The sequence below is a fragment of the Triturus cristatus genome, chromosome 12, assembly GCF_964204655.1.
Source record: "Triturus cristatus chromosome 12, aTriCri1.1, whole genome shotgun sequence".
Lineage (NCBI taxonomy): Eukaryota > Metazoa > Chordata > Amphibia > Caudata > Salamandridae > Triturus > Triturus cristatus.
In genome coordinates this window covers 65434369-65453266 of record NC_140595.1, presented here as the reverse complement: position 1 = coordinate 65453266, position 18898 = coordinate 65434369, and the positions used below count along the sequence as shown (strand labels likewise).

Below are 18898 nucleotides of genomic sequence, written 5' to 3'. Positions count from 1 at the left end.
CACTTTTGTGACGCAGTGGCGGCGTAAACAATGCACCACTATGCGACATATTTACAACATCTAGTGAGATGCGTCACGTTGTAAAGCCCTGCGCTACATTATACCTGCGCCAGGTACAATGTATGCAGGGTGGGCGTTCCCTCGCAAGGAAGCCCCGTAAAAGTGACGCAGTGAAATCTACAAGATTTCACGGAGTCACTTTTACGTCCCTGCAGCGTCAGATCCTTACGCCTGCTCGAAGCAGGCGTAAGGTGTGACACAGCATATAAGGTATAGAGCACCCCTGAGCAGTGCTGGAGTTGCGTCGAGCTTGCGCCACAACTCCAGCACTGCGTCACCCTTACGGCGACAGATGCGTCACGCATCTGTCTAACCGTGCGCCATGGTGCGCCCGCATTGTAAATATGGCGCATCCATGGTGGTGCAAGGGGGTTTTTGAGTCATGCAAAAGAACTGGTGCATCACTGCTAATATGTAGGGATGCGCCAATTATTGTAAATCTGCCCCTTTGCGTCATATGAGGTGATATGTCAGGAAGTGACCCGCTCCTATGCCATATGTGTCCATGATGTCTTCGAAAGGCATAAAGGTACCATCATGGAAGAGATCCCCCAAGTGGTCAATGCCTGCCTCCCTCCATGGTTCCAGGTCATCGCTGCGCATCACTCCGCGGAGCCCTGGATGGTGCTATATTGTTATTGACTGTGAGCACAGAATACGGGACCCTTGTCGTGCACAAATCGCTGCCAGCACAGCCGAGCCACCGCCATCTGACGCGCCTCCCACTGTGAGTGGTTTGCCGGATCAGTCAGCCTTGGGTAAATCCTCATCCCACCAAGGATTGTGCAGATGGCCATCTCCTCGGGGCTTGCTGTCTTGTTCAGCCATCGAACAGGCCATTGCAACTGTGCCACCATGTAGTAATTTTTTTTTAAAACATACTTTATTGGTTTTCTTTTATAACCAGTGCATCCATTGATGACATATACAAGTTAAATCTCTTTCGATCCGGTATTTTACAGTAGTCGGTCGCATGTACTCCATATCCAGTAGTTGAATCGATACAGTTATCGTTTTGTCATTCATATACACGGTATCACAAACTTCGATATTTAAATTGGTATTATTAACTAGCAACAACTGCCCTTACCCCCGGCCCCCTCCCCCTCCATTCTGGCCCAACTTATCCATATTCAGATATGGTGTTGCGTCGTAGGCTATCTTGTACAATGGTATTAACTCTGGTGATTGTGCATCTCGACTGTTCCTACTTTAGACTGCATCTCTTGGCGCTACGGCTAGTCAATGTATTCTTCTGTGCATTCGGGGTGCTAGATAGGGGATCGGGGTCTATGGCTTTGAAGGCTTCTGGCATAACATCCCACTCCCTGGATATCTGTTTTTTTCGCAGCCCCCGAGCGTCCTCCCGTCTTATAGCTGCGCTTTCGGCTCCGCCCCAGTGCACTACTTCACTGTGCCAGGTGTAGATTGCAGGGGGTTTTACTGACTTCCACCTCATGGTTATGGACCATTTGGCTATAATGAGAGCGAGATGTAGGAATCGGAGTTGAACTTTCTAGGGGCTGTGCGTTTGCGGAGACCTAGCAGGCACTCCGCGACGGAATCCCCAATGTGAAGGTGTGTAGGTGCCTCCATGCCACGTCGGACCTCTTCCCAGAAACCTCTGAGGCACGAACATGACCATAACATGAATTAAGTCTGCATCTTCCGACTTGCATCGAGGGCAGTAATGCTGTGTGTTTGGGAGCATATGCTGTAGGCGACATGAGGCAAGGTAGGCCCTATGGAGAACCATGCATTGTATAAATTTAAATTTTGCATTGCCGGTCACTTATTTGGGATGTTCTAAGATACCGGCCCACTCCTTATTGGACAGCTCCCGTCCTACGTCTCCAGACCATTTGGCTCGTAGGTCGGTGAGGGGCACCGCTGCATGCGCCTGGGTTCCGACGTAAAGCCATATGATGAGATGTCATCCCTTTCACATGTAGTATAGTGATCGAACTAATTTGTGTGACGGGGGTTCGTCTCTCTGAGGGGCTCAGTGTTTCCTCACATATTGTGATATCACAACGTGCAGCATATATAAATGATTTGGCACCCCAGTTTCCCGTACAAAATTCTCATGGTCCAGTAGGATTCCATTACTGAATAGTGCTCCAACCGTGTCAACCCCTTCGTCAGACCAGGCCGGAATCCTGCGTCTCGTGAGCCTTCCACTGGGTATTGGGATCCCCAACAGCGGGATGTTATCGGCATATGGAAGGCAGCGGGACGTGTACGGAGGCACTTTTGTCCAGCACAACAGCGCTGTTCGCAGTAAAGGCGGTGCATTTGGGGTGATCTTTCTCTTTGGTAGTAATAATGTGTGCAGGGTCCCCTGGCTGATATCTTGCATGGTGTATCCTAGCTCTTGCAAATTGCGGCCCGCAGTCCAGTAGGGCAGCCATTGTAGTTGGCTCGCATAAGAGTATGCTCGGAAATCTGGTGCCTCCAGTCCCCCTCTGTTTGTCTCTAGCTGCAATTCTTTAAGGCTCACCCTACGTAGTCCAGCCCCCCAAATTAGGTCCAGGAGTATGGTGTCCAGAATGTGAAAGATAGAAGGAGGAACTATTATTGGCAGATTGGTAAAGTAATATAAAAGGCGGGGAGGACCACCATTTTTGACACTGCCACACGGTTCATTGCTGACAGAGGCAGCAAAGTCCAGAAGGCAACCTTAGGTCGTATCGCCCTGATCGCTCTAGTAAGATTGCCAACAAGCATGTCTGCGTGAGACCTGTATATATGTATGCCTAGATACTTGAACGTATGTCGTGCCACCGGTAGGGTGTACGGCCCAAAGCCGATCTCATCAGGGCGGGCACTGTCTCGGAAAAAGAAGGCATTAGATTTTGCCTCGTTAATAGTTGGGCCCGATATGCACTCGAACCGGAAGAAAATTCTGGGGATTGGGTCAAGCTCACCCGTTAGATCCTATGCATAGAGAATGATGTCATCCACATAGACTGATATCAGATGTGTTGAGTTGCCCAGCTGAATCCCAAGTTGGCTTGCCTCCTGGCGCAATCTATGCACCAGTGGCTCCAGCGCAAGCACAAATAACAGTGGGGACAAGGGGCACCCCTGCCTTGTACCCCTGTAAACTGGATACTCTCGTGATATGTGTCCACCACTACGGACTCGCGCAGTAGGGACCTCGTATAGTAGACATATCCATTGGAGGTACTTGGGAGGCAAGCCGAACTTCTCTATGGCCTTAAACATGTATTCCCCTATGAGGGTATTGAACGCCTGTCTCAGATCTAGTGAGACGCATCCAGCATTTACAAAATTCTCGGGGTAGCTGTCATTATATGATGTAGTCTTTTGATGTTTGAAGACGTGCTGCGTGCTGGGATCAATCCACATTGATCCATGTGTATCAGCATGTTTAAATAAGGAAGGAGCCTACTTGCCAATATTTTACTTAGCATTTTATATTCTGTTGCCTAAAGTGATAGTGGGCGATAGCTCGTCAAGTCTGTCGTATCCCTCCCCCTCTTGGGAAGCGAAACTAGTAATGCTTGCATGGTAGTAGGGGGAAGATGACCCAACTCTAGTGATGTGCTATACAGTTCCTCCAACTGGGGAACTAAGGCCTCAGAATATGTATAAAAAAATTCAACCGGTAGACCATCCAGCCCCGGCGCTTTATTGCGTGGAAGCTCCCTGATAGCAGCTTTTATTTCGTCTCTCGTGATAGGGCCTGCCAGGTTTTCTTGTGCGTCTGTAGTGAGCTGGGGTAGGGCAGATCTGTTAGAAATGCGTCTATGAGCGTGTTGTCGATTGGGGGTGGCTTACTGTATAGCGTGCCATAGTATGTGTAGAAGGCTTCGTTTAAGCCCTGTTGGGTATCAACCGTGTCTCCCCCCGGCGTGGCGATATCGCGGATTACAGTAGTCGGTGTGTCATCCCTCAGTATCTTAGCTAGGAGTGTCCCCGATTTATCTACATCTGTGTGCTTTATCTGGGTGTACGCCCTGTGGTCGAATACCCCTCAGGGTCTCTAGCAACTCAGCATGCTGTGTGCGCACCTCTTGCAGGGAAGCCGTTTTTACAGGGTCGCTCGCCGCTTCCTGTTCTAACACATTCATTTTATTCGCCACCACTTTTAGGCTTTTATGTACTTCCTGTCTTGCGCCCACTGTGGCACTGATCGCTGTGCCTCTTATGACTGCTTTGAGCGCGTCCCATTCGACTAGGATCGAGGAAGCAGTGGTCCCGTTCTCTGTGAAGTAGTTTCTGACTGTATCGGACAGAGAATTACGGAATGCGGCGTCTTCTAACATTTGGGGCCATAACTTCCACGTGAGGACCGCTGTAGGGAACCTCATAGTACATTTCATAACTAGGCGCACCAAGACCTCCTTCAAGCAAAGGTTGCTGCAGAGTGGCAAGAGCCACCCTTCTTCGGGCCTCTCCCCATATTAACTCCAGCAGGAGACCATGCAATTATCGGAAGAAGTAAGGGAAGTACGAGCGGAAGTGCCACAAAGAAGTATAATTATTGTGGCAGCACGACCATTTTAGTGATCGCCACTCGGCCCCATGGGAGATGGGCAGCAAGCGCAGAATGGGAGGGATCTACGTATCGATCCTAGCGCCCTGTCCACATTGCCTTCTTTAATGTCTACCTGAGACCCTTTCATGACATTTGGAAAAATTTAAAACATTTCATTCATGGCATTTTTTCTAATAGTAAATACTTTTTGGCCACCATACAACATACTTTTGAGTCCCACATCTAGGCCATGCTTTCTAAATAATTAAGAAATAATTGAATGTGGAGTACGGCTATCTAATCCTCCAAATGCTAATTATGAATCTACAGCTCACCACAAGATTAAATTCCTCTTGATACTGAAATAGAATGACTATTGCCCAGGTTGATGAAAAAAAATGTTGCCAGGTTTGTAAGGCTAAAGTGACTCACCCCTTCCGGTGTTCAAATCACTTGGTCTGTGGGCAGGCCTCCAGCTCACAGAGACATTTTACCAGCATATAATTCTATACCACTTGTTGTTTCATTCCCACCTCTGTTTCCTTTCAGACCTACCACTGTTTTACCCTGTTTTTGACAAATTATTGTACATTCGTCTCATACACTTCATTGTCAAACACAGAGGAATGAGCTTCTTGAGTGCCCCTATTGATCAAGAAATCCCTAACAAATTTTAAAGAGTTCAGTAATTTGAGCATCCATATTAAATAGTTCTACTAGGGAAATTTAAATGGACTTTAACGTAGAATTTCTGGCTGAGCCGGATTGGCCAGTCTCACCCATTTTGTGAGATTGTTATCTCAACACTTTCTGTCCAACTACAGATACACTATGCTTTGAAGTAACCTAAAATATAAATGCAAAAAAACAACTAAATAGAATTTGTAACTAAAAACGAAATTATTGTTATTATTATCTCCTTGAGGGCGTGGTATGAAATGTTTTTTTAAATTGGAAAGGTGTTTTGTAGCGCCTGTCAGGTTTCCAGGGCTATGATGTTGTTTAAGTCCTGATTTAGTAGGTGGGAAACATTTTTTAATCTTCAACCACCTGAAAACATATCTGGGTATCGGAATTGTGTTGCAGTCGCCGACATTAGTACATATCGCATTGTTGACGCCTGCAAGCACCTCCAGCTCAATGTCGCTGCTAACGCCCTTATTGATGTAAAATGACGGAGTCCCTTCACTAAGATTGCCCCTAAGTATGGCATAATTCTCAATGTCTGTCAATGATTGTCCATATTTTAAAGAAATGGTAAAGATTTATAAATTATACTCATGAAGAAACCGCATTGCCTGGCAACAACAATTTTGACTATATATTTTTTAAAGTATTTTCTAAGGTTCAGTAAAGAAAAATGAATAGGAAACTTTACTGCACTGGTTTAAAAATAGCAGTAGCCACAACTATAGCAATAGAATTAAATTTGCTATTCAAAGATGGCCGCACGATTTACAGACCAATATAAGTAAATTGTTCTCATTAGATGAAAAAGGGGTTAGTGGAGTGTTAAAGCAAGAAGAAAGGAAGAGAATAAAGAAACACTAATACAAAGTCGCTTTAATCGAGGAAATAAACAACCTTGCAAAGAAGACAACCATGGTGAATTTAGGTATGTTTTAGTTTATTGTTGCGGGAGAGGGGAGGGGGGAATTTCTTGCATATATGCTGTACTGATATTGGATAGCAATGTGACCACTATAGCCAACATTTACGAATGGGACCAAAGAAGGGTATCGACAAATACAGTGGCTCGGTTATGTTTCTTTCTCCCTTTTTATTGCACATTGACACCCTGGAAAGGGTTATGTTACATGACATGTAAAAGGCAATAAAACGTGTTTACAAAATAAAATGGTGAATTTAGATATGTTTTCCATAGGATAGGTAAAAAGGAAAGATTCCTAAGTAAACTTTTTAACCTTGACCGTTACCTCTCACGTCACTCCATCTGCAGGGGCTAGTTTCTACCTGTATGCCGATGATACACAGCTAATCTTTGGCCTTCCTGTCTTGTGGGGAAACAGCAGTGCAGCCAAAGTCTCCTTACTCTCACCACAGTCCAACCCACAGTTCACTGGTGGGTGTCTGTGAATCCAGCCAAGATGGAAATTGTTCTGGTTCCACAAACCACAGCCAGCATTGGTGGTCCAAAATGATGGGTCCTTCATCTACCCCAGCCAAAGTGGTCAGCAAATTGTGGTCCTTCTGGACAATGCACTCTCACTAGAACCACATGTAGCCCTGAGTGGCCCAGACCAGCTTTCAGAAGCTTAGAATCCTAAAAGGATCATGCTGATTACTCAGCCAGCCCTAAAGCTCTAAACATCATAGTTATGAACACCCTAGTAAAATCCAGCTTGGACTACGCAAGCGCAATCTACCTGCCAGCCCTGATAATACTATTTCATCGATTTTATTACATGGTGCCTAATTGGTTACAAAGACATCTAGAGAAGCCCCTGTCAAGAACTTTGCATTGACTCCCAATTCTATCCAGGATTATTTTAAAGCCATGGCAATTGTTTGCAGAGCAATCTATACCAAAATACAAGCTTTCCTAACTAAGAAATTCACCTTGCATCTCCCGGCCCGTACCCTTAAATCTGGCAACCATTCTCTTCCAAAATTCCCAGGATGCGTTGTGCTTCTTTTGGTGACCATGCCTTATTTATCAAAGCTGAAGGGCAGCTGAACAGTTTATCTCTGATCATTCCAGCAGAAAAAATCACTGTCAGTTCAGACAATCACTAACAACATTATTTGACCAACTGGATTTATTGGTAGCTTAAAATTTGACTGAAGTTACCCGAAGAATACCAATCGATTCAAATCTCCTTAATTATAACGCATAACAACATAACATTTAAGAAATTTTGAAAAAGAAGTTTTGAAAACATCTAATTTGAATATTAACCTTTGAATACGTTTATAGAAAAACTCCATTAGACTGATACATATATTTGATGAATTTTTATTTTTGAAAACTTCGAAAAAAATATTCTATGATCCTCATCATTCCAGTTAGTTTAATCTTCTTTGAAATACCTCAATTGAAATGGAGAGAGTCCATATTTGTAAAGTCCATAATTGAACTGCTTGTCTCCTTGCTTTACCTCTTCTGCTAAAAACAAGGCTTTTCAATCTTTTACTTTCTTTTTAGGTCTCTCTTAGTTCTGCGTTATGTCTTCTAATATCACCAGTACGCTTTGGTGTATGTTTGTGTTTTAAAAATTAATATAACATGACAACATAGCAATGGTAACTTTGTGAGCCTGCGGATTTCCCATACCAACTGGAACTAACTGTTTGCTTGTGTCTTTCATTATTTATTGTTTAATGTTTTTGTTGCGCAAGACCAAGACCCCTTGAAAGCGTTATAGAGCACTACAGTGGTGATGTCTATATCATCACTACTGCCAATCATGTTTTGCCATGCAAATACATTACAAAGACTTAGGGCCTGATTAAGATCTTGGCGGGACTCCCATTGTTTCTCTGTGGTGACGGTTACTAGTACTCCGTCGAGCTACGGATTCCCGCCCGCCGTATTTAGATGTGGGCTGGCTGATCGACTGACTGCGTGAACAGACAGTTTATTGTCATGTACGCGGCTCACCTCCTCCGACGTTGCAGGCTTCTCTGCTAGCAAACAGTACTTGTTGCTGTCAGAGCGGCGGGTTTGCGCAGATCCTATTTAGATTTCACAGTTGTGCTGGCAGTGTGCTAGCGGCAGATTCTTGACAAAGTGAGTCCATCGCAAGACACATTCAGCATTGTACTATTCCTGTGAATTTAGGATGGATGGTAGCATTACACACCTAATATGTTTGTGCCAATTGTTGTCACCTGCATACCTTCAGTCATCACCTGGAGTCCCAGAGGCCTGGTGGTGGTTCTCCCAGCCCCCCTTACCACTACATTACTGGGAGGAGAAAGTATTGCAGATCCCAAATCCTGAAGGGCTGGCAGGAGTTCCCTGTGGAGTGGAGACCGGTAAATAACACTTTTTAATGTGTCACTAAACATACATGTAGTGTTTACATTAAAAATAGCTGCTTATGTGTTGTGCCCTTTTTTGAACATATACCATAGCAGCCTCTTCACACACTCCAGCCTCCTAACCAGCCCAACCTTGTGCCCCAACTAAGGTCCTTCCTGAACCCAAATCCTAAATCCAACCCCAATCCCAAGCATATTTACTTTTAATCAGACACCCACTCCAAGAGACACAAGCAGCACAATAACACACACATATAAACACAAACACACAAAGAAACATACACAAACAGCATTCGCACACTATTGAAACTACACCCACAAGCACAACACCCACTACAAAAACACAGTCATCAAAACAACACACGTACACAAAAGCACACCTACAAACAAACTAACACCAACCAAAAGCAAACACACACACTCACCACATTATCAAGTACCGGCCTAAAAAACATACCAAACGTACATAACATGTACCAGACCCACATGCAACTGCCAAACATTCAGACACAAGCACATTACCCACTCCAGCTCCCTCTACCTCCAAAAGCCGCTCCTCTACTACCCTTCCTACCTTTACACCTTTTTTTCTTACATGTTATTTGGTAATTGTACAAAATTTCATGATAGAATTTACTCACAAATTTAGACTTTTTTTATTTGTACAAGTGGAATTTTGTTAAGAGTCAATACAGGTGTGTTAATTGTACCTTAATACGTTTCAAAATTAACAATTATACATTACACATAAGAATAAAATTGCATGTAAGACCAATGTGAAAATGCACCAGAGCAAATGTAAACAGACAATTCATATGGAAAAAAGTAAAAAAGAAGCTTACGGTGACAACGAAGTTGCTTAGCTTTGTGGTCAAGTAGCAGCAGCAAAGGTAGAACTTGGACAATCAAGTTCAAGTCGGAAACGGAAGTGGAAAACAGAAAAAAAGGTACGTTTCTACCTCATTTCCCTCAATTTCATCAACTCAGATTTGGAGGTTTACCCAACACAATTTCCTTGACGGAAAGGCACACCGTAATTAGCCCGGTGGTAAAATTAACTGGACTCCCTCCGACGGCCGCTTTTGCCTATGATGCCGTCGAAGTGGGAGGAATATTCTGGCAGAGACAGCGGCACTCCGACGGACTCTCGGTGATCGAACCGCCACCATCTAAATAGAGTGGGTGGACCATCTAGTAGGCAAGTGGGGAAATCGTCGGAAAAGTGACGATGAGACCAGATCCGCCAAGATCTAAATCAGGCCCTAAAAGTTGGAGTGGGTGGTACTGCGTCAAGTCTAGTACCATTACAATGAGAACACCAGTGTATGCAAGAAAGTTACAAGGGGGGAGGGAGCACACTGCCTCTCATCCCAGCTCAGTGCACCCCATTGCATTCTGTAAATGCAGTACGCTTACTTAACCCCTTCGGTGCCACGCCCTTTCCCCCTCCTGTGCCGGGCGTTTCCCACGCGGGTGGGTTTCATGACGAGATAGTCTCGTCATGGGCACTGCGCGACCGTGCTCCATGATGAGACTATCTCGTCATGGGCACAGAAGAGGTTAAAAGTTGCAGTAGTTTTTCACCAAAGTAGGTGCACGTAGTGCTGTTATCTCTAGATGTGTTTCTAGGTTTAACCCTTCATCAGTAGAGAGCAGAGAAAAGTCATCTGGGGTTGCTGAAATGCTGCCCAAGTATTCACAGGTCAAACTACCAATCCACAGACATGCAGGATGCCACAAATATCTGGTTGTGCTAGAAGACCAAATGACCAAATCATATGTAGTCAATATTTTTAGCAGTTCTTAAACAGGTTCTGGTTGTCTTTTTCATTTAAAATATGCATAAGTGTACATTTTTGACTGATGTGGTGGGATGTATGTGCTTCAGGCTATATGTCTGTCATAAAAATTATTGTTCATATATAGACACTCTAGAGTTTATTAGGAGTACCTAATGCCTAAATGTGATCGCTGCACATGCCATTCTTAAGTGAATACAAAATGGGCTGATTCACAATAATGTTTTGACTTGCATATTCTTGATGCACACACAAGTCAAAAAATTATGCAGTTTTGGAAACCCAGATCAATCCACAAATTGTACTTCAGTGCGTGCGAGTGATACCGTACATGCAGTATAGGGCATACTCAGTAACACAAGTGCATTTGTAAATGCACTCCTCATTCACAGTTGAATTAGCTCATAAAAGCACTCAACTTGACCCTGCTTGCCTGTGCCTGGTTTTATCAGGTGCAGGCCAGGAGTAGGAAAGTGTTTGAAACAGGGGACACTTGTGACCCATACCTGTCTTGCTAAGCTACTGCCCCATAGCATATGTTTATATTTTACTATCTCCTGCTTTGGGTGGAAATAAAAATGCATTTCCTTGAATGGGGACTTTAAGCCTGCCTTCTGACATGCACTCTCGTGACTCACAGTCTTAGCCAAGGAATTATGTACGCTCAATGGACAAAGAGCAAACTGAAGGTGTATGAAGACCTCAAGAGAATTGGGTCCAAGTCTAACACATTTGGCATGCCACAGTATGGGACATACTTTATGCAATTTTAGGGATTTCCTACATCTGAAGCTATACTACCTTCAATGGAAAATTATGCTTCCACCAGCATTACATTATTCTGCCTTATTTAGAGCTTGGTAGATGAATTACACTGTCACAAACATGACAGTTATCCTGTCTGTCCTCTAGCAAGTGCATAATCACCCATGACACTTGTAATGAGGTAGACAAGCTATTCGTCACATTGTGAAGGAGGAACCCGTCCGTCAAATTTTAAATCAGGCCCTGAGACTGAAGAAATCAACACTAGACCCCAATGACCTTGCAAAATACTGGCCCTTCACTTAGCCCCTCTCTTCGGGAAATACACCAAATAATCAGTCTCTGCAAAACACTAATATGTCATCCTCACTAGTCATGTCCTGCATGGTTATCAATGCAGACTCAGATCACACTGCAGCATAGAGACAGCCAGACAGCTTACAATCAAAGACATGCCCTTCTGACCACAGATAAACATGAGTCGTACAACCAGATGTTGCTGGACCTCTTAATCGCCCTCAACTCCGTTGACCGTCCCATCCTTATCCACACCACAAGTGATGAATAGGATTTATTGGCAGCATCTTTGACCGGCTTTCTCCTACCTATCAATCAATACCAGTTATTACACAAGGGCACCCCCAAGTGCCAGAAGCTCCCTATCACCCCTCCGAAGCACCCCAGAATTCTGTCATGGCTCCTTTTCAAACTCTACAAGGAGCCCTTGGGTTTCTACTCCCTGATAAAAGCATTACAATTAACTAATATACTGAACTACACAACCACACCTGACAGTTTTCTCCCCATCAGAATCCAAGAAGTCAAGCACGGCCTGCCTAGCACCAAGGGTGAGAGGTCTATCACCACCCTGAAGATGAACCGAGATAAGCCGCATCGAAAACAGAATTCCTACTATTTGCCAAGAACAACAACAAAAAACTAGTCTAAAACTGGTTTAGCAACATACACCTACCCAGATTTCACCCACTGCCAAATCACTAAAGCTTACTATGGATACTAACCACCCACTCAAGCAACACATCCCCGGGAGAACCAAGAAAGCCTGGTACCAGCGCTGTACTGAAGAGAGGGGTATTGTTCCTCTCAGAAAGTGATTTCATAACTGCTGTCCAAGCGCTGGTACAATTACATCTGTATGGTGGCAACACCCGGTCTCCCAGATTCAACACTGATAACCTTCAGGACAGTGTCTACTCAACTGCATACCTGGCCAAGGGCCTGAAAAACTTGACCACTGCACCCTCACCCTGGTAGGACTCCACCTTCTTCCTTTTGCTGGTCATCTTCGAAGACAAAACAACCACCAACTCCGCATATCTGGATCACAATCTCACCATCTCTGGTTGCTCTCAGCATTCTTATGGCCAGGATTTGTAATGACATTCGCCAGTCCATCAGAACAGCTCCATCCAAGCTCTTTAGGATTTAGGTAAGTGATGATGACATACCACGGTAAAAAGCACTACATCTTGACGCAGTAATAGTCCACTCTGGCTCTAGAGACCAGCTGCTCCTCACTGATTTATCTCAGCGTTTGACACTATTCACCAATGTACTGCTTTTAGCTAAGTTCGAACAATGTAAATACCACATGCATAAAGATATACATACATACATACATAAGTACTAAGAAGAGACCTTAGGGTGTATCTTTACTTAGGTGAGTGAACATCTTAAATACTTGACTTTACTTTTTGTACATTTAATGGTGGTAGAAATGTCCTCAGTAATATTCAGTGCTTTGCTTCGCGACTTAGACCACCGTCGAAGTTCATAGTAATGGCTTTCTGCTCTGGGCACATCAATCCAGAAGGAACTGTATCGTGAGCTGAGCATCATCTGATGCTGCATAATTTATTTTATTTTTATTTATTATTTATATGGCGCACAAATCATCCCCAAGGGGATCTCTCGGCGCCCGGGAAGCAGGCATCTTCATGCAGAAGTATTCAGTTAAATAGCCAAGTTTTTAGGTGTTTCTTAAAGATAATCAAGGTGGGACAAGACCGCAGATCTTCTGGCAACGCATTCCAATGTTTGGGAGCCAGGTGGCAAAAAGGCTCGGCCATCCATCTTAACTTTTTTAATTCTCTGCGCTTGAAGGAGCTTTTGGCCACTGGATCTTAGCTGTCATACCGGGGTGTACCATTCTAATTTCTTAGTTAGGTATTTAGGTCCCCGTCCGTAGAGTGCTTTAAAAACTAGGCATAAGAGTTTGAAAACTGCTCTTTTCCTAATAGGAAGCCAATGTAACTCTCTCAATAACGGTAGAGAAGGAGTACGCGCTGGTTTATTTAATGCTAGGCGTGCCTCCGTATTTTGAACGACTTGTAGCCTAGAGAGCAGGTCCTCCCTCATCCCCACTAGGGGAGCGTTTCCGTAATCTAGTCTACTGATTAGAAGTGGCTGTATCAGGACCCTTCTAGTGGAGAGAGGAATCCAAGGGAAAATCTTTTATAATGTGCGCATCAGTCCAAAACACTTGCCTGATAGAGTCTTAACATGCGCCTCCATGGATAGGTTATTATCCATTTAAAATGCCCAGATTTTTTGCCCATTTTTTGGGGTGGGAGCTTCTCCAAGTTCCCCAGGCCACCACTCCTCTTTCCACAAGTCCTCCGCTTTACCAAACAATAAGATCTCAGTTTTGTTGGAATTATGTTGCAGGTAGTTCTTTCTTATCCATGTGGCTATTTTTAGCATACAACGCTTAAATCTGTCTCTGGTCACCGTGGGGTCCTTCTCTATGGGGACTATCACCTGAGTATCGTCCGCATAAGAGATGGTTTGGAACCCACAAGATTTTATAACGGTGGCCAGAGACGACACATAGATATTGAACAGGGTGGGGCTTAAAATGGAGCTTTGAGGTACACCCTTGTCCACTGTTGTACTCTGGGAAACAAGGGTGTCTAGTTGTACACATTGAGATCTATCGGATAGGAAACTCTGCAGCCACTCTAATGCCATCCCTGTGACACCAATCTCTCGCATTTTATTTAATAAGATTCTGTGAGATATGGTGTCAAAGGCTGCTGACAGACCTAAAATGACCAACATTGTAGGGGTCCCTTCGTCTAGCAGCAGCCTGATAGTATCTGTTACCTCTGTTAAGGCAGACTAAGCCAGACTGCGAGGAGTCCAAAAGATTGTACTGTTCCAGATAGTCTGAAAGTTGTCGGTTGACCAGGGTCTCCATTATTTTTGAGCAGCCGGGAAGAAGAGAAATAGGTCGATTGTTTTATAAGTCAGCACAATCTGCTGAGGGTTTCTTGGGCAGAGGTTTAATAAATGCCTTCTTCCATTTTGATGGAAAGGAGGAGGTTACTAAAGAGAGATTGCAGATTTCACTAATTGGATTTACCAACTCCATTGCTAGGTCAGAAATGATGTGGGGGGGGGGGGAGCCACATCAGAAGGGGAGCCTGACTTAATATGTTTCAACAGTGGTAGAACTTGCTCCATACTAATAGTTGCAAAGATCTCCAGTCTCGGTAGGGAGGAATTATCTGAGTTTAGGATTTCTTCCCTGTTCTCCAATCCCTGCTCAACGGAGTCATAGATGTTGTCTATCTTACGCTTGAAATACTTGGCAAGCTCATCGCAGAATTCCTGTGTGTGTGTGGGGGGGGGTGGGGGGGGAGGTGGGGGCAAGCAAGATTGCCGGCTCTTGGGGTAGTGAACTCCTTAAGAATCCTAAAGAGTTCTTTGGAAGAACACTTTGCCTCATCTTTTCGGGTGGCTAGAAATGTTCGTCTTGCTATGTTGCAGTTCTTAACCCCTTCGATGCTGCGCAGATTCCGCCGCTGTGCTGACGGAATCTTGCGCGGGTGTGCTCATGACGGAATGGTTCCGTCATGAGCACAGCTCAACCGTGGGTCATGACGGAACCATTCCGTCATGAGCACCGAAGGGGTTAAGGTACATCCTATGTACTATATGATAGGCCAATCTGTCTTCCCCTAATTTTGATTTCCTCCATTTGCGTTCTCTAACTCTGCAAGAAGCTTTCTCCGCCTTTAAGTTATCAGAGTACCAAGGAGCCGGGCTAGTTCTATCATGGATTATCGATGTTTTGTTTGGGGCAATAATATCAAAAGCCCTTATTATCTCTGACACCACTTTGCTTAAAGCTTCATTGATGTCATTACAACACTAAGTAGCGGAGGAGAGAATACTGTACCAAATGTTTTGAGCGTTATTTTCCTCCATTGTCTGCAGAAGCAATACACTGAGTTGTCACATGATCCTTGCCATGTTAACTACTAACCTGTTCATTCATCATGATTCAACATTTACCTCTTGTCAAAGTTTAAGCTTTCTTTAGTGGTCAGACATTCATTTCACAAACTGTGCTCTTTGTTCTGCTCTATATGTAGGTCTTTAGAATGTGTAGTTCTTTGGAATGTGTAGTTCTTTAGAATAAATAGGTATTTAGAATGTGTAGTTCTTTGGAATGTGTAGGTCATTAGAATGTGTTGTTCTATAACATGTATAGTTCTTTAGAACATGTAGATCCTTAGAATGTGTAGTTCATTAGATTGTGTAGCTCCTTGGAATGTGTAGTTCTTTAGAATGTGTTTGGCTTTAGAATGTGTAGTTCTTTAGAATGTGTAGTTCATTAGAATGCCATTAACTGAGCATCCTAAACATTTTTCCTTGTTCTTTTATTGTAGCTTGTATTAAACAGAAGAATGTTGACTTCCAGTGCCAATCGTGGACTGAAATACCCCTCACCCATCTCAATGGCCGAAAGCACTCAAGATGACTTGTCTCATAAGCCGCTCACTTACTACCCACATTCTACACTAGTTGCTGGCAACCCCATGGGTATCAGACCTGCTCCAAAAAAGAGCTTGAGCATCACCCGAAGGAAAAAATCATTCACCCCGGATGACAAAAAAGACTGTAGCTACTGGGACAAAAGAAAAAAGAATAATGATGCAGCCAAGCGGTCCAGAGAAAAAAAAAGAATGAATGACCTGGCAATGGAAGAGAAGCAGACGGCCATCATGGAGGAGAATGCACGCTTGAAGGCTGAGCTTAGGTTAGCCAAGTTGCAGTGTGAGATGCTGATGAAGGACCACCAGCCCTTTACAGCACATTCCTGCCACACAATAACCCCTGTTCTGCCTAACATCTGGGGCTACAGTATGTGGCCGAACCTGGTGTCCAATGGTCTAACACCAGCCTGGGAATTATCATTCGCAAGAACCTGTAATCTTCAAAATCCCTACTTGAGCCACATGTCTCCAAACAAAGAACTGATGGTTGACTGCTTGAATTCTGAGCCCAAAAACCTGATCAGACCTATCAATGACCCAATGAAGGGTGTTAATATGCCCCTCCACAACTTCATCATGAACAAATCTCTTTGCAGGGATGAAAGAAATGGTCTAACAGAGTCTCCACTAAATTTGCCAGATGCAGAGCAGCTGCTCTCAAAAAGGCTGCCCTACAAACTAAAGCTCAAAAAAGCAAAAAGTGGAGAGACACAAGTGGCTGATGGGCATAATTTCCCTGTTTCCTCAATCAGAGGTACTGAGAATGAACTCCTCTCAGATCTAACAAAGATCCCTCCATTTCCAATCTCACAAACCAGTGCCTTCAGCAGCGTAACGACGAATACAGGACATGGGCTGAAGAGGAACCCAGGGATTACCTGGCACGATGTCTCTTCGCTGGCAGTGAATGCTTTCCCAGAAACCATGCTGTGGTATCCCGTAACCAACACAAGCTACCACAACTCTGGCCTCGCGAGTCATTTTCACCCAAATGTTGCTTATGCAGGAAGTAATGCTTTCACAAACAGCAATCTCCCAGCATGAACTGCAGACATGAGCCCATTTAAGAGCTCAGATTGAGTTTCTTCACATTGAGTGGTCAAAAAACATGCATGTGGCCTTGTTACCAAAACCTCAATTTTCCTAATATGTGTCTATATTATTGAAACTAGAAAAAGGATCAAGCAATGTAAAATAGCCAGACATTGTTAAAAGTATGTTTGGAGCAGGTTTGCACATGGACCAAGGAGGCATATTGTGAATATTTAACCATTAACTTTTGCATTTGTGTGTTGTGTTGACACTCATTGGAGTACTAAAGACATTGTGTCGGCATTGCATTAATGCCGATATGAGGCAGCCTGTACAGCAAGCCGTAGAGCTATCCCGTATAGTGCAGATGGGCTGAATTTTGGCCAGATTTTCTAAATAACCAATTCCTACATAAATTAATTCCATTTAGATTCCTTGTTTACAAATTGATCTATTGAGGATATCCCCAAATCTACCATAGATCCACCCCTCCGGTACCGGGATCCTCATCCAAGTTTATACTGTTATTTAAATAGGAAGCAACATTCTGTTTGAACTAATGCATACTTTTTTACTTCTGCGAATTACAGACTACTGTTATGCTGTTTTTTTCTTACATGATGTTCTTGATGAACTCTTATTACATAGCACCACTATTGCAGGAAACCCCAACTCCAGGCCTTTCATTGCCCACATCAGTAACATGAAGCCAAAGTGACTTTACAAAGATATTGGACAATGGACCACATTTCAAGCTTCGTCTGAGTAGTCTGATGACTTTCTATGCTTTTAAGGGCTCCCAAGAGTCTTTTAAAAAAATGGAGGGATCATACCTTTCTTTATTTTAAAAGAGCAATTCAAGGATGGGCATGAGTTGGAGTAAAATGGTTGAGGTTAGATTGAAGTAAATTAAAATTGACTTTTAGGTGTAACAATCTCATGGAGGCATCTTGGAGCCATAAACGAAAAGGTCTGTGAAGAACTGTAGCATTGACTGTGTACATATGAGTAGATCGGCGTTCTCACCAATTATCTTAACCCGGATGGCCTGACACACAGTGGATTGATTCTAGGAGAGAATTTCCCAGGTTGACCATCTCAACCAAAATGCCACCATCTCCTACCCCAGGCGGCCTGAGCTATGGGATTGGCACAAGAAGAGCCAAAGTTAATGGAGTAAACTGTTTGGGTTGATCGTAGAGAAACTTTTGAAGAGGAAGTCAGGCCGTTTAGAGTGCGTTGTCTTGTAGATTTAACAAAACGCTTTGTTTGTGCTTCGTGCTTTCTTGAGTAGTAGACATTTAAAAAAAGCCAATGCTGGAGCGTTATGTTCTTTCTCCTTAAGCTTTTGAAGGTCTCTTGATGCGGCATTCTTTGTCCGTTGTGCTTTACGAAGTGAGGGGATGCAGGCCCCAGACCTAATTCACTGCAGCGACCCATGTTTAATGAAATAAACAATAAAAAAACAGAAATAGCAAAAAACACATTCAGTCTCTGGCATTTGAAAAGAGATTTTTTATGGAAATTATTAATTTGGGAAGACCAATGCTTATTTTGTGTGGGTCGTTGCAGGTGGAGGACATCAACAATGATATTTGCGTCCTGGGATTATGTTTTTATCACAAGACTTTGACTTAGAGCAAAAGGGAGAGGAAGGCAGAAAATGGAGAAAGAGAAAAACAGGAAAATACTGGCAAAGAAGAAAACAGGGAGGAAAAGAAAGTGCAACAGTGAGATATAGAAAGAGAGGAAATGTAGGGTAATGGAAGAAAGTTGCATGAGGTGGAGTCAAGACTAAGAAGCCTTAGTGTCCAGCAACTGGCAATGAGTGGCAGGCACCAAGGAAAAACTTTGAACCCTTGTTCTTATTTTTTTTAAAGTAAACACAGTGGAGAATAGTGTGATTGACATCAATCATGACACCCAAT

The 18898-nt window shown here is 43.7% G+C and overlaps 1 protein-coding gene across 1 annotated transcript in view; it reads left to right on the top strand.

Annotated features, from left to right (window-relative positions):
• LOC146772499 (uncharacterized) overlaps positions 1–16982 on the top strand; it is a 37045-nt gene extending 20063 nt beyond the window's left edge. The window contains exon 2 of the mRNA XM_085637004.1: positions 15831–16982. Coding sequence (XP_085493130.1) covers positions 15849–16982 — 1134 coding nt within the window. The 5' untranslated portion in view covers positions 15831–15848. The remainder of the gene's footprint in view (positions 1–15830) is intronic.
• The last annotated feature ends 1916 nt before the right edge of the window (positions 16983–18898 follow it).